The sequence below is a fragment of the Akanthomyces muscarius genome, chromosome 1, assembly GCF_028009165.1.
Source record: "Akanthomyces muscarius strain Ve6 chromosome 1, whole genome shotgun sequence".
Lineage (NCBI taxonomy): Eukaryota > Fungi > Ascomycota > Sordariomycetes > Hypocreales > Cordycipitaceae > Akanthomyces > Akanthomyces muscarius.
In genome coordinates, this window is record NC_079241.1 from 3,794,330 (window position 1) to 3,809,456 (window position 15,127).

The window sequence follows — 15,127 nt, forward strand, 5'->3', positions numbered from 1 at the left end:
GTATTGCAGAATCATCCGCTAATAATTGACGTAAAGCAGTGCCAGCTGGGCCAGCCGTTTCTGAGATACGGCCCGTCCACAAGCCACCTCAAAGTCCGGCCTCTATCGGACCTGGCCGCAGTCTTGAACGTTGCCCTTGTTGGGCCACCGAAGACGGTGCTATTCGCAAATTCGGTCAAGCCCAGCCATCTTGCGATCACCAGAGCTAGCGTGTGCGCCTCCCAGCGCCCAAATTGGCCTACCACAGCGTCGCATTACCCCAGGTGCTCTCACCTGTCCTCCGCCTGCCAAACCGAGCCTCCACGCCGGCCTTGGCTGTTGCATGCGGGCTGCACTTGCCCACTAGTTACTCTGCAGTAAATTTGCACAGGGGAAAAGCAGCTGAAGATACCAGGAAGATTGCATTGGAATTTCTGCCACCATGATTATGGCGTCGTCAAAAAGTCCTGACCCGCAATTGGCCGCCTTGTTAGCTGGTCCAGCTCGACGCAACACAGCTAACACGAAAAGAGAAGGACGTCAGATAAAAGCACCTGCCACTGCCCCCGGCCGGCCATATCCGTTTTCTTTCTTCCCTTCCTTGTCTCTGATCGTCACTGAACGGGATTTTCGAACCATCCATTGATTCTTCAATTGCTGTCACCTAGCGACAATGGTCAAATCCGCGATCCTCCCCGCTGCGGCGCTTGTCCCGCTCGCCGCCGCCGCTCTGTACCCTGGCGTTACCACCGATAACCACACCTGTGTTCTGAGTGCGCCGCGACCCAAACTCTCAGTGCTTGAAGCCATTATTTCGAGTCCATTATGGCTAAATGTTTACTTTAGGCGAGCCTGTCCTCTCTTGCTCCGCAGATGCTGTTCCCGGCAAGGTCGACACCTGCTGCTCCGAGACCTTTGGCGGCCTGGTGGTATGAATACATCCCGGCTTGGCGCACACGCCTGGCCTTAGTGGCTGCGACAGATTTTGGCTGACATTCAATCACGATGTAGCTTCAAACCCAGTTCTGGGACGTTTACACCGGATTCGAGGGCGAAGGCCAGATCCTGCCCCAGAAGTCCTGGACCATTCACGGCCTGTGGCCTGGTAAGCTCTCAACATCACCTCTAGCGCCCTTGTCAATCGCTAACTCTGTCACCACCTCCAGACTTTTGCAACGGTGTGTTTCTGGCTCGTATTCAATTTCAATTCTTCGCACGCTCCTAACTTTAATCAAGGTTCATATACTCAGTACTGCGACCTGAACCGTCAGTATGACCCTAAGCCTTCGCCCAACACCACCACAGGCACCCCCGGTGGCACCCCCGTGCCGCCTTACCAGGGCGAGTCCATCGACAAGTGGTTTGCGCCTTACGGCAAGTCTGATCTTCTTGCCTGGATGAACAAGTACTGGATCGCCCAAGGCGACCGCAACTGGGTTCTCTGGGCGCACGAGTACTCCAAGCATGCCACCTGCTTTTCTACCTTTCAGACCGAATGCTTCGTACGTCAATGTCTTTCTCATTCGTGCCTTTACAATCCGCTAACTCTTGGTTTTCCCACCACCGCTCACAGGGTCCCAAGGCCAGCAAGTACGACGATTTGTTTGAGTTTTTCGAGACCGTCATCAGCTACTACAAGGACCTGCCCACCTGGCATTGGCTCGCCGACGCTGGCATCAAGCCCTCCAACACGACTGGCTACACCCTCTCCAACATCCAGACCGCCCTCAAGAAGGGTTACGGCAAGGTCCCCTACCTCGGCTGCGGCGGGCCCAAGTACAACGAAACGGCGGCCGGCAAGGGCTCCAGCGACAACGGTCGCACGCAGTTCCAGGAGGTTTGGTACTACAACCACGTCGTCGGCCGCGTTCAGAGCAAGGACGTGGTCCGCGTGGATGCCGACGTTGTCGGTGGCAGCCTTGGCAACTGCGCCAAAGCCGAAAACGCCGTCTGGTACTACAAGCGCGCAAAGGGCAGCGAGACCACGGGCTGCCAGAAGAAGAACTAGACGAGAGGCCGGCTGTACATGACGCACCTCGCCAGGTAAAGATTTAGACATGAGCTTTCCAGGAATACATACATGTATATACTGTTTGATTACACCTCACAGCGACTTGATCAGGAATTGTCGTCGAAATTGTGTCGTCAACACCATAGAAGAGTCCATTTCCGTCATTCTGTGCAATGGAAAGTTAAAAAAAAAAAAGAATCTATACAGAAACTCCAGCATCTCGAGCCCTGTTCCTCCGCTGCGCTCCTCCACCTGACATTGGTAAGTGAGTAAATGTCCCTCGAGATATTTTGTGCATGTTTTGCGCCCCGTCTCGCCGAACATCGCCAGACACTCGCACGCCGACGTCCCCGTTGATTCGATTACTCGTCGTCCTGCAGCTCCTCCACCTTGGGGGCCACGTAGCGCTGCTGAGCTCCCGTGTTGATCTGGGTATCGGTGCCGGTCGTGGTGGCGCTCGTGGGTGCGACTTGTCCAGTAGCGGCCGCCATGGTCGAGTTGGCCGCGCCAGCCTGCGTGCGCTTCTTCTTCTTCTTGGGCTTCTCAGTCTATTTCCAGCTTTGTTAGCACACATGTTCATAGACACACACTCCTCTCAAATCATCTTACCTCATGCCAGGCCCAGACGGGTCGGAAACTGTCCATGAATGACACGTCCTCCCAGAGGTTGGGGTACAGCCACAGACCGGGCGGAACGGCAAAGTATGTGATGCAGAAGAGGATGACGCGGAAAATGGCCATGGCGAAGAAGAGACCGAGGAGACCGAGCATGCCCCAGCTGAGGTAGTAGACGCCCTGGCGGAGCTTGAGCGGCCAGAGAGGGTACAGGACAATGGCGAAGATGGCGACGAGGGCGAGGGCGGCATAGACCTGGCGCTTGACCTGGCTGCCCTCCCACAGCCACACGTAGTACATTTCGTCCTGGGCCTCCTGCTGCTGCTCGATGCGCACGTTCCACTGGCCCTTGACGCGCTTGGGCTTCTTGCCGTTGGGGCCCAGGGCGGGCTCGATCTGGGAGACTCGCAGAGCGAGCATGCTGAGGGGCAGCAGCTTGAAGGTGTTTTCGAGGGATGCGCGGTCGGTGATTTCGGGCAAGAGGGGGTTCTTCTTGCGGGCCTTTTCGTAGGCGGGGGACTGGAGAGTTCGCAGCGCACGCTTGACTATTATTTATCGCCTTGTTAGCCAGCGACTCTCGCTACTTGAGATGAGAGGAGGGAGGACTCTCTGGAGCAGTCATTACCTCGGAACATGTCTTTGCGCTCGCCGTTGAGAATGACTGTGCGAGGCTTCATGTCCTGGCCGCGCAGAAACTTGGCGAGCGCAATGGCCTTGGGGTTGGGAGGTCCCGGTGTGATGGGCTGGGGTTGGCCCTGCTGCTGCTGGTGAGGGTGCGCGTGGCCGTGGCCGTCCTGATCGTGATCGTGCGAGTGGCCGTGGTCGTTGCCGTCGCCGTGCTGGTGCTGGTGCTGCTGCTGGGCCTGCTGCATGGCCTGCATACGCTGTCTCTTGATGTGCTCGATGAATTCGGGGACCGTCATGCCGGCCTTTGCCGCGTCCTCTGTGATTCGGCGCTGCAGTTCCGCAATCTGCTCGGGCGTGGGCTGCTGGCCCGGGCCTGGCATGGGCATGGGCATGCCGCCCTGCTGTGGTGGTGGCGGCGCAGACATTGCGATGGCCTCGCTTTGGTACAAATGAGGAGGCGATTAAATAAAAGAAGAGACGATTCGTTAGACAAGGACAGGATAAAAACAAAAACGAGTGCAAATAGGATGCGCGGACAGCCCAGCGAAAAAGAAAAAGTCGGATGCTGGTGCAAGTTGCAGAAGAGCAAAGGCGGGAGAGAGAGAAGTGCACACTCCTGGATGACACCTATTGCCTTACACAACAGAGTGTTCACTTTCTGACCAGGTGGCTTTGCTTTGCTTTGGGGGCGCGCCGGATCGTCTATTGCCCGCGATCCGTCCGGCCTGCGCTAGCGCTTTCGCCATTGCTAATAGCGCTGTTTTGGGCACAGTGTGTCGCTGGGGCAGGCCAACCGGTCGACAGACAAGCTTCCCAACCGCCAAGCTACATTCATCGCCAACCCATCTTCAGCAGCGCGCCTTCACTATGGGAGATAGTCTGACCCAATTGCAAGATGCTGTTGACCAGGTAAGGAGCACCAGATCTTCGGTGACGGTGCCGCAATTCTAGGAGCTGACCACTCTTCCCCCCCCCCCCGCAGCTCGCGCAGCAGTTTGTCGCATCCTTGCACTTTGTCCACCGAAGACACGATCTCAAGACTCTGGGGCCCAACGACAAGGTTCGCGATGTGAAGCAGGAGCCGACTCAGAAAGAAGGTAAACAAAGACCACGTACAAAGAAACCATACGGTGTACGCTAATGTGCCCTGGGAATCTAGTCGACCCTCTCCCCGAGGACGAATTCGCGGCCGGCCTCAACGAACTCTCGCGCGATCTCATCTTTAAAGAGCAGCAAATCGAATACTTGATATCGCTCCTGCCAGGATTAAACAATAGCGAACAGGATCAGGAAAAGGCCATCAAGGACCTTGAAGAGGACCTGAAAGCGGCTGAAGCAGAGAGACAAGAGGCGCTGAAAGAACGCGATGGGATCCTTACGCAACTGGATTCGGTGATTTGCAGTATCCGGCGACCTTAGACGGCACCAAACGAAGTAACCACCTGTTTTTATATCATGACATAGCGAGGAGTTAGGGAAAGGCGGTCTTACTTGCCGCAAGGAATTTGTCATTCACGTGTAGTCTTTTGATCTCGACATGACAGTCCACATGATCTTTGTATTCTATTCGTCTATTTCTAGCTTTAAATCGCAAGAAGGAATTCAACTAACTGGACTTGAAGAACTGGGGATAAATATCACGTAGCTCCCGCAGGTGCTTAATCTGGAACTGCGATGCTTTTGTCGAGGGTTCCTTGATGCCCTCTTCAACCAGGTGAGCGGCGGTCCATCCATATGCCTGAGCATTTTTGCAATTCATGTAAGAGTCGTCTATAAGACAAGGTCAGTGAATGCATCTCACGCTGCGCACATGGCCCAAACGTACCAACAAAGTAGCATTGGGCGGGGTTCTCGACACCAGCTTGACGCATGCTTCTCTTGTAGCTGTCCGGCTGGGGTTTGCAAACGAATGGCACCGCGGAATAGTCGCAGTACGTCAATCCCTCGAACTGGTCGTCGATCCCGAGCAGCTTTACGACGCGCTCACCATGCGTCTTGTAGGCGTTGGTGAACAGCCACAGCCGGACCTCGCTCCTGTCAATATCCTGGAGGAGCTGGCGCAGCTCGGGATTCGGCTTGATGATGGACTCCAGCGGCAGAGCGTCGTCCACCTTGGCGTTGTAGTCCATGGGGTCAATCTCGTGGTGACGCACGAGACCCTCGATCGCGAGACCGTAGTTTGTGTAGTACTCGCTGTGCAGCCGCACCGCCTCCTCATGGGGTAGGCTCAGGTGCTGGGCAAAGTACTTGTCAATGAGATCAGACATGAGCTCCTGCACTCGCGTGCCTATTCCTCTCGTTAGATTTGACTCTCGCTGACACACCGTGTATATGGCAAACTCACTTCGCGCATAGAGGCAGTTGTCAATGTCACTGCGGCGGATGGATCAGTACGCGAGCGAGGTCAAGGTTGGCGGGGGAAAGCCATACAAGAACAAGACAGGCAGTTTCGATCTGTCTCCATTTGTGGCGGCCATGTTGAGCGAAGTTGCAAAGAATCGAACAGTGGAGCAAGTGAGATTCTCAGGCCAGCAGTGAGATAATGACCGAGAATATGAGCTGGTGCTTTTGAAGGAGGTTGTCGGAAGGCGCCGATAAGTTTGCGGCGATAGTCTTTTGATGGGGTTGCGATGTAGTCTCCAGCTGCGCATCAGATGAAGATGGCCTGCTTATATACAAATTTCAAAATTTGTACTGATATCGAAACGACTTGCTTCCGCAATGCAGTAGTTGGTGCGATATTTCTTGTATAGTTTATTACACGAGTAGTCTAGCACGAAAACCAAGAGGGTGTCATGGCCTCGTTAGTCAGCACCGCCGGTCCTGCTCCTTGGCTCAGTGAGTCACCTTAAATCACCTTAACCCTCCCCTTCCTTTAATGACCAACGCAACCTCGACTTCATACTTTGCTTTAACGACTTCGTTCAATTTTCGCTCTATTTTAGCGTCTAGTTATGAATACGAAAGAACGGCTCCTTCGGCCGTTGTCCTGTTTGATTTTCTCTGGCGATATTGTGTCATTTTATAACTTCTTCGTTCATTCAAGAGCGTCGCTCTTGAATGATATCTTTTTTCCAGCAAGAAGTTTGCCATTCGTGATGTCCGTCCTACATTCCCTTGCTGCAGTCGCATCCCGTATTAGGCTACGAAACCCTTAATCTAACATAGCCCTGAGTACCTGGATCTGCTCCAGCACGCTTGATCGACTGGTACCGCCTTTAGACGATTTCGCCTCGACACTCGCGTCATATTCGAATGCCTCCGCAATGTCTGCCGTGAAACGAGAATCAATGGCTTGTAGTTGCTCAAGGGTCAGCTTGTCCATCGAAGTCTCTGAATTTTCAGACAATGCAACAACGCGTCCAGAGATATGGTGAGCCTCTCTGAACGGACACCCTTTCCTCACCAACCACTCCGCGACATCAGTGGCTAGCATCGTCTTGTCCAGAGCAGCCTCCATCCGCTCTGGTCGCACCTTCAAGGTAGCAATGACACCATTGGCTATGCCTAGGCTATCCGACACAGTCTGAACCGAATCCAGCATAGGCTCCCACCCTTCCTGGAGATCTTTGTTGTAGCAAGATGGCAAGCCTTTCACAGTCTAGCACGTGAATGGTTAGTAGCTACTCTCGACCCGCCCCTGGCCAGCCTCAAAGCCGAGGCAAGTGGCAGATATGTTAACATGAGGACTCACCATCATTAATCCAGCCATTTGACCGAAAGCACGCCCCGACTTGCCGCGCAGGAGCTCTAAAGAGTCCGCGTTGTGTTTATTGGGCATCAAAGAGCTACCCGTAGAATAGGCGTCGGCCAGTCGCACGAAACCAAACTCAGATGTCGAATATATGACGAGGTCCTCAGCCCACCTGCTGATGTGGTTGGTGAAAATCGAGTTCCAGACAAGGAACTCGATGATGAAATCGCGGTCGGCCGAAGTATTCATGGAGTTCAGCGTTATTCCGCTAAAACCAAGCTCCTTAGCTATCATGTCTCGATCGATTCGAAAGGGATTGCCGGCCAAAGCGCCACAACCAAGTGGACTTAGATTGACCCTTTCGAAAACTTGGCGCAATCGTTCGAGATCCTGCTTGAACGCAGCGGCGTGTGACATCAACCATTGAGACCAGCGGACAGGCTGGGCACGTTGGAGATGGGTGTATCCAGGCATGATGTAGTCGCTGAAGTTGTCAGTTCATAGGGGCCGCTTTTAGTGAAATGGGGCTAGGCTTACATTTCATCAGACTCGGCACGTGCGACAATGACCTTGAGGAATGCAACAAGTTGGCTGTCGATTTCGCGGATTCGATCGCGTAACCACATGCGCATATCACAGACGACTTGCTCGTTTCGGCTGCGACCTGTGTGCAGCTTACCCGCGATGTCCTTGCCGATGACCTCTCCTAAGCGACGTTCGTTTGCCGTATGAATCTGGTCCGTTTTGTTAGCCTCGAGAAGTCGAGTAGAATTGAGTGGCTACTCACATCTTCGTCATTCGACATGATGGCGAAAGTTCCCTGCTTCCACTCTTCCATCAATTGAAGCAAGCCACGCTCAATAGCCTGAAATTCGTCTTCGCTGATAATGCCAGCCTTCGAGTTGGCTCTGGCAAAAGCAATCGATCCAAGGATGTCTTCTTTGTAAAGAGCCTTGTCGTACCCGATGGACGCATTGTACTTATACATGAGAGGATCAATCGCACCTGCGCACCGTGAGGTTAGTATACAGCATTTGGAGTTTGCTTTCCGGGACGTTCGAACCTGTGAACCTGCCCCCCCAGAGCATGCCAGCTGCCGGGGCGTCCGCCTTTTTCTCGGCCATGCTGGAAATACTTGTGAGTATCGTTGGTTGCAGTGGTTGCGTTTCCAAGGGCGATGATGTTGAGCAATTGAAAAGCTCGAGATGAAGGGCGGGATTGTTGAGAAATTAAAGCTGGTCAAGCAGTTGAGGGGCAGTCATACACAAAGTTTGTGGGGCCGACACCGGTCTCATGTGTTACGTGAGGCCCCGCCGAGAGAGGCTGATAAAAACCGCCGGTCGACCACAGTACAGCTCACGAGTTATCAGCGCAACATATTACTACTGTGTTGAAGAGGCCAGATGAAGTATTAAAAAATATAGAAAAGGCTGTTTGGTCAATTCAATATTCGTTCATCCTTTGTTTACCGATTCAATCTAACCGTAGTGGCATGAGATTAATTAAGCACTGGACCGTTGATTGAGAGAGGCTTGCTGAACCGGTCGCTTTTTTGTCTAATGCGGACTGCCTGTACGTACTGGTATGACCCAGAGCAGTATCCTTACCTGTTGCCAGATCGGCCCACCTGCTCCCGTCTTCAAGAGCAAGACGACGCTCATCGTCAATATGCTGGCTTCGGCGACTCCCCGGGCATCGAACGTGACAATTCCGTGAAGTCGCCATTTCTAAACTCTTCCGTTTAATAAAGCACACCACGCTATCATGTTCACAGTGCGTCCCAACGAGTGCCGAAAGACCTTTCTCAAACATGTTATTTCGACTTGTAGCCCCAAGGACGTTTCCCCCTGGTGACTTGGGCGGTGCCAATACTGCAGCCCACCAGCTTATTAAGGCGCTAGCGTTTTCGAGCTCGTGGGCATGCAATTTTGACCGAATTGTAGATCTAGTCGCCCGTACATGCTTCCCGTACTGGGAAGGCCGCTGGATTGGGGATTCTGGCTGCTAGTCCTTGCGATCTCTGTTCGTATACCTGTGGTCTGTGTACGAAAAAGAGCTCGAACCACGGGTGAGCGTAAATATGACAACAACATGCACTGTACCTTGTAAAAATCGAATCGTTGGGCCAAACAACGTTGACTTTATCTTTCGAGTATGTGATACATGTCCTTTTCAAGAAAATTACTCCATCGTCATTTTAGAAGGGGAAGGAGCATCTTGCCTAGGACGCCTGCACTGTCGCGACAGTTCTGCCACGCTCACCGCCTGAAACATGAGGTGGATATACCACCCGAAGCGAAATTAGACGTACGCTGACCTGACAAAGCTCGCCAGGGAAACAAACAACAAGAAAAGCAGAGGAGCAGAATGGCTCATCGCGTCTTGTCATAGCCTGCGCAACCTCCGCACGTGGCATTTATTTGGACCTACCAACTGGTTGTTTGCCGGGCAATTACGAGCACAAGCCGCGCCAGAGTCGTGGCCGCTCTTGCCACTCGGCCGCGCACGCGGTTAGCAAGCCAGAAGGCAAACGAGGCAACCTGCATCAGGCATGAAACTTGAGCAGAATCGTTGCTAGTATCGACGCGATCACGACAATGGCTGTACAGGGTATCGCAGCTCCCGGCCTCGGTGAGGCCGAGTCGTATGCACTGCAACAGTACGAAAAAATCGTTCGCTTTCGCGATGAGATCCTCGCAGGGAAACATGCCACTATCAAGGTCTCCGAGCCTCTGAGGGAAGCTGCGTTATCCCTTCCCACTGATGTTATCCATGAAAACAGTGCAAAAGCCCTTCCTGGCCATAATAGCACGGCATTTGCCTCCAATGCACTGCCCGCCGTAGGGCCGTTCTCCATTGCCGCACCCAATGCAGTGCCGCCGATCGAGCCCCGTCCTATGCCCCTATCAAACACCGACGAGCTGCCGTGTGCTGACCTGCGATTGCAAAGGAAGCAAATAGAGCAGGAGCTACGAGAGGATGTACAGAGAAATCGCAACAAAAAGCATGGCCCGGATACGCAAGACTTTATCAACGTATCGGCTATTCTTGCCGCTGCTTTGATTCTGGTGCCAGAATTGAACTTCTCCGCCCACGCGGAACAGGGTGCTGGCAATGGCAACGGTCCGGAGAATGACTCTTTTGATGATAATACCTTCTACTCGTCGCAGCACGATACGCCCGAATTCCAGCCAGCGTCCCCGATTCCTGTCAATTTTGTGGCTCCCACAACCAGTATTGCGTCTGCACACCAGCCACCAGCGAACATACCCGCAGCGAAAACAATACCAGCCAGAACTCAGGATGGGCGCCGTAGTGTGAACAAGCCGCGCCAGCTCCGTACCTATGACGAGCTCACTGAAACCCCTACTACAAAGAAGCAGCCGAGCGCTATGCCAGGTTTGAACAATTGCATCGACAACTCAGTTGCGACTTTGAGCCAGCCCAATACCACTGCGCCATCTGCAAGTGCACCTATTGGCGGACAGACTGCTCCAACTCAGCCATCCTCGTATATCGACCTCCACCCTCCATCGCCATTACTCCAGAATAACGGGCGAGTGCTGCCTAGTTACCCGGTCCAACCACCAAAGCCTAACGAGATCCCTGGATTGTATGGTGGAACGCAAAGTTCTGCTTCCAATACTGGGGCCCCTGCGCAAGTGGCGGCCCTTCGCAGCGAACCAGGTTCGAGAACGAGTCCAGATAGCTCGTCGCAGGGTGGACAGAGCAAACGCAAAAACAGGAGGAAGAAAAGAAAGTCCGACAAGCAGACGCTGGAAAACTTGCCGTCTTTCGGGAGCAGCACACAGCATATCAAGGCTGAGCCACGAAGTCCGTCGCCGCTGGCCGGGCCATCATACATTCGACCAAATAAACGACAGCGCCAGCTCAAGACTCAGAATCAGAATCCATCCTTTGACGAACTGTCATATGATCCTGCCCTACCTAGCGGGCCTAGCAAACCCAACTCTCCACTCCAGCAAGCTCAATATCGCCAAGAGCAGGAACCGGCTGGTAACACGGGAACTGGCATGTACTTTGCAACAGCGCCGACCATGCACAGCAACACGAGAGTCCCAAGAGAATATGTGACTGAGCGTGTAATCACTGACGACGGTTACAGAAGAGAATATGTTCAACAGTCCGCGCTGCCTTACGAATATTCATCTCGCGGGTCACACATGAGTCGACCCGTTCACCCTGATGCGTTTCAAGACGGTGCGCTTCCCTATGGCAATTCTCCTCAGAACGGTCGCTACAGTGTGCACCCTGAAGGCGACGCCTTTCACGAGTCTACAAGACCGCAGCCAGCTAGAATACTGGTGGACGCTTATGGCCGCGAATACATCGAGCCTGCGAGACAGATTGTTCGTCATTCCATGGCGCCATCACCATTGCCAGGCGAGCCTGACAGACTGTATGAGCGGGCGCCAGCGCAAGCTCTTGCACGCTATCAAGGGCCGGGCGCTCTCGAAGAACGAGGTTATATGTTTGCGCAACCTGCGTCTCCGTACGCTGCGCCTCGACGTATTATGACGCAGCCAGAGTATGTCACATACGAGAATAGGGATGGGCGATTTCGAGAGTACTCTACACGGCCTTTAGCGGCTCAGGGAGAGTTTGTTCCTGTTCGGCCACAGGAGCATAGGTTATATGCAGACGCGGGGCGGGAGTATATCGGCAGAGCATCGAGCATGCACCCTGTTGAGCAAGCTCGGGTCTCCAGCGGCTTGGGGGCTTACGGGCACGCTTCAAGCGTGCGGCCGGAAGCATCTGGAGTGGTTTATGGCATCGAGCGCAGTGCACAACCGGCCGCAATTAAGAGTTACGGGTCGTGGCCTGGCAATCAAGGCATGTTGGAGCGAGACGGTGGCAGTAGCCTGTACGCGTCAGCAACGCCGAACGAAGCGGGAAGTTCTCGCGGTGCGGCCAGTACAGATGCAATGTACGGGCGAGGAAACAGGCAAGAGGGCTTCCGGTGATTAGGCTGGACTGTATTCATATTCATTTACGATGCTGGAGACGATGCTTGAAACCGCGTTGCTGGCATGGGCTGCTACTGTCTTTGCGCTTTGTATTTCATCACAGGTACTGCTTCTGGTAATATTACTTAGACATAAAATTTATATTAATGCCGAAAATAATACTCGACCGGGAAGAGTTGAGACGGGGCACAGTGGTTCGCGATTTGTTTCAATTTGGGCCAGAAGAGCAACGCGACGCAGCTACCAGCAGAATCGATTGTTGAAATGGCCTGCAAAGTTGACCAAGGATCGGGCAAGGTTGTCAGCGGCGGGACGAAAGGCCCTTGCTAGGCAAGAACTAATATGACGACGCGAGTCGTGATGAGCAGGCTGTAGCCAGGATCTCTGTCAGTTTCCTGCAGGACCGTGGCTGCGCATCAAAGCCAGACGGCATCTCGCTCGGACATTCTGTCTGAGCTTTATTGGAAGAGGTGGTTTTGCTATTCTACCTTGCAAGGGGACCGCGCTGAACATGTCTGTTGCTGGCCGTGTTCAAGCTGTATGTTTTCTTAAAGCTGTCTATGCTGTTTCACTTTTCCTCGGTAACAACGCGTCCAGCGGAGTGAGATCGCGGGAAAGGGCAGATGCCTATTTTAAAGTTTCCGTGATCCACACACAGGTTCTGTCCGGGAGAGGGTGGTACCAGGCGATGGGACGCCGCATGAGCTGCAACGGTCACGGGGGAGAGGGGGGCAGAGCACAGAAGAGTGATGAAGGAGCTCGGACACGGGGCTTTCACGCGTCCGAAAAGAAGGGAAAGTAGGGGTCGGGAACTTGATTGAACGGTACGGAGCGTGATCCTGGAGCGGCAAGAGGAGATGAGACACGTATCTATTTTAGTGACCTACTTACTGTGCATGCCAGCTGCCGGGGCCGAGATAACGATTGGCCTCAAGCCAACTTCGCCCGTATCTTTTCTTGAATACTTAATGAGTGAGGTGCAAGTTGGTAGCTACTGGCATTGGCGGCATGATTGGAGTGGATTATGGGAATTTGGTAGCTGTTGTCATTTTCGGCGAAAGAAGTTCTATCAGGGCCTAGTTACCAGTACACCGGCAACTACTGGTAGGATGTCTGGATTGCTTACCAAGGGAGGAACAAGTGGGCAGGCACGTCGAAAATGGCGCAGAAAGAGTTTAGCCACGAGAAGCTCCTGAATGACCAAAGTGGGCAAGTATTGGGGAATCGCAAGCTTCAGTGGACGTCCTTTTTACACACGATAACCTTATAGCTCTGGGCCGAGGACGTTTGTTTTACTGCACACGCGTGCAGCGAAGCAGAGAACCGATGAGTTGGAGATGGAACAGGACTCGGATACGTTGTCAGGCTGCGGCTTGCAACTCACTTGTCTGTCGGACGTGGGTTTTGCTAACGTTAGGTGGTGCCAAGGCGTGGTCGAGGTTCCACTGACAGCCGATCTGCCAGTGGGTGAGCTGGAATGCATGTTCCGTATCCCCCGCCGGCTGGGACTGACTGGATAGCTGGACAACTAGTGAAAGACTGAGATGCAGGGGTGTGCGTGGCATTGAATACCAGTATGTGTGAGAACATTCGATGCTGCTGCCGCGAGGTTCAACACGAGTCCAAGGCGCAGCACCAGCAGCACCAGTAGCACCACCACCCATTCAGTAACTGTATCTACTCGAGACTTGCTGGCTGGCCGTGTCATGGAACGAGAAACGGCATCATACGAATGAGCCAAGACCACAAAAAGACGAGCAGCGAAAGATGCAACCCACTTTGGGCGTACAATACTGGGCCAGCTGTTCCCTGTTCTCTCATGGCGCGCCCGTCATCCGCCAGCGCAGCCTCTTTTTGGTGAGGGTCTGCTAGCCAGGCTGGTGCCATCTGTTGCTTATGGAATAACTAACGGTAGAGGTTGGTTGGACGTGCCTCTTGAAAGAGCTCGTGGCCTGAGAGAAGGCCTGTCGCTGGCTGAAGGAAAGGGTTGACTGAGAGTGTAACTTGGACCGGGGTGTGTGTGGGTGAATGACCCTTGTCTAGCTCTTGATGGCCCTAAAAAAAAAGTCCAGACATAATGCGACGCACGGGAGGAGCGATAGCGAGATGTGAAAGGCCAGATGGCGTGGTGGTGTGGTACTGTACGGACACGATGGAGTACCTAGGTAGGGACTGATTGATGACTGGGCTTTGCTTCTTGGAGAATCATGATGGGCTGGCAGTGGCAGGCAAGCAGGCTGGAGTGATACCTTGTTAGTGGGAAAAGCAGGCGGCCCCGCCGCATGCACGCACTGAGGTGTGCGTGCTGCACTTTGCACTGCCTTGCCTGTAGCACAGTGGCACAGATGTCCAAGGCAGGGAGGGAGGTGGGAGGCAGAAGTAACAACAAGCAATGTCTTGGTTGGCCCGACGCGCATTGTCTCTGAAGCTGCAGTTGTTCTTTTCATGTGCCGAGAGCAGATGCAAGCAAAAGCAGTCACGGCAACCCAACAACTAAAAAAGAAAAAGGCAAAGAATCTGGGCCAGGGCCAGGCGCTCAGCTCTTGTCGCCCCCGTCGTCCCCGCTTGCAACAGCCCCATGGAAGTTGTGGTTCAGAGCCCGACACAGCCGGCCCAGCTGCAGGCCGGGCACTGGGCAGTGCTTGCCAGGCTGGTCGCCCCAGTCATCAGTTGGAGCAGCCGTGCTGTGCTCAAGCTAGGTAATTAGCGGACCACCATCCCTGTGTGAGGTGAATCTGTCTGGTCTGGTGCTGCTCGAGCACCTCCAGTCCGAGTGCCAATCAACGTCTGTACAGGGCTTGTAGCCCGCAAAAAATCGCGCCAGCTCTGCCCTGAGCTCTGAATACCTACCGCTGCTACCTGCCACCTGCCTGCAGGGTCACGCCGAAACCTCTGTTTCTTTGGGCAAATGAAAAGAAGAAAAAAGTTGCAAGTGAATGTAAAACAGAAACAAGAATAAAATCTCTACTTTGCCTACCTGGACGGCACGTCACTGCCCCCCAAACTTGTCCAGGACCTCGTGTGCTGCCGTGACCTCGACAGCTCGCCTGCTCTCGACTCTCTGCCCTTCTGCCTTGTTCTCCAAAACCGCTCCACCAAACTCAACGACCACCACTGACTGCTGAGGGCACCAGGGCCAGCACTCCTCACTCGGCCTTTTTCTTCCGCTCACTCTTCCTTCTGATTCCCTCCCAAAGAGCTCTTGGACAGGAT

The 15,127-nt window shown here is 53.8% G+C and overlaps 6 protein-coding genes across 6 annotated transcripts; 3 read left to right on the forward strand and 3 right to left on the reverse strand.

Annotated features, from left to right (window-relative positions):
- Positions 1-652: 652 nt before the first annotated feature.
- On the forward strand, positions 653-1,987 carry LMH87_006266 (uncharacterized protein; the record flags this gene model as incomplete). Its single annotated transcript, XM_056204125.1, has 6 exons — positions 653-752; positions 826-908; positions 991-1,084; positions 1,146-1,157; positions 1,216-1,481; positions 1,553-1,987. The coding sequence occupies 6 exons, from the start codon at positions 653-655 to the stop codon at positions 1,985-1,987; spliced, it is 990 nt and encodes a 329-aa protein (XP_056059513.1).
- Positions 1,988-2,352: 365 nt separating this feature from the next.
- On the reverse strand, positions 2,353-3,657 carry LMH87_006267 (uncharacterized protein; the record flags this gene model as incomplete). The annotated part of the gene is made up of 3 exons (XM_056204126.1): positions 2,353-2,538; positions 2,600-3,150; positions 3,231-3,657. 3 exons carry the CDS (start codon positions 3,655-3,657, stop codon positions 2,353-2,355), a joined length of 1,164 nt encoding a protein of 387 aa, XP_056059514.1.
- Positions 3,658-4,099: 442 nt separating this feature from the next.
- Positions 4,100-4,651, forward strand: LMH87_006268 (uncharacterized protein; the record flags this gene model as incomplete). Its single annotated transcript, XM_056204127.1, has 3 exons — positions 4,100-4,141; positions 4,215-4,329; positions 4,392-4,651. 3 exons carry the CDS (start codon positions 4,100-4,102, stop codon positions 4,649-4,651), a joined length of 417 nt encoding a protein of 138 aa, XP_056059515.1.
- A 187-nt stretch (positions 4,652-4,838) lies between these two features.
- On the reverse strand, positions 4,839-5,883 carry LMH87_006269 (uncharacterized protein; the record flags this gene model as incomplete). The annotated part of the gene is made up of 4 exons (XM_056204128.1): positions 4,839-5,002; positions 5,058-5,519; positions 5,577-5,605; positions 5,663-5,883. The coding sequence occupies 4 exons, from the start codon at positions 5,881-5,883 to the stop codon at positions 4,839-4,841; spliced, it is 876 nt and encodes a 291-aa protein (XP_056059516.1).
- Positions 5,884-6,386: 503 nt separating this feature from the next.
- Positions 6,387-8,050, reverse strand: LMH87_006270 (uncharacterized protein; the record flags this gene model as incomplete). The annotated part of the gene is made up of 5 exons (XM_056204129.1): positions 6,387-6,833; positions 6,927-7,410; positions 7,464-7,660; positions 7,714-7,931; positions 7,990-8,050. The coding sequence occupies 5 exons, from the start codon at positions 8,048-8,050 to the stop codon at positions 6,387-6,389; spliced, it is 1,407 nt and encodes a 468-aa protein (XP_056059517.1).
- Positions 8,051-9,611: 1,561 nt separating this feature from the next.
- On the forward strand, positions 9,612-11,534 carry LMH87_006271 (uncharacterized protein; the record flags this gene model as incomplete). Its single annotated transcript, XM_056204130.1, has 5 exons — positions 9,612-9,646; positions 9,709-10,437; positions 10,498-11,296; positions 11,364-11,439; positions 11,497-11,534. 5 exons carry the CDS (start codon positions 9,612-9,614, stop codon positions 11,532-11,534), a joined length of 1,677 nt encoding a protein of 558 aa, XP_056059518.1.
- Positions 11,535-15,127: the final 3,593 nt, after the last annotated feature.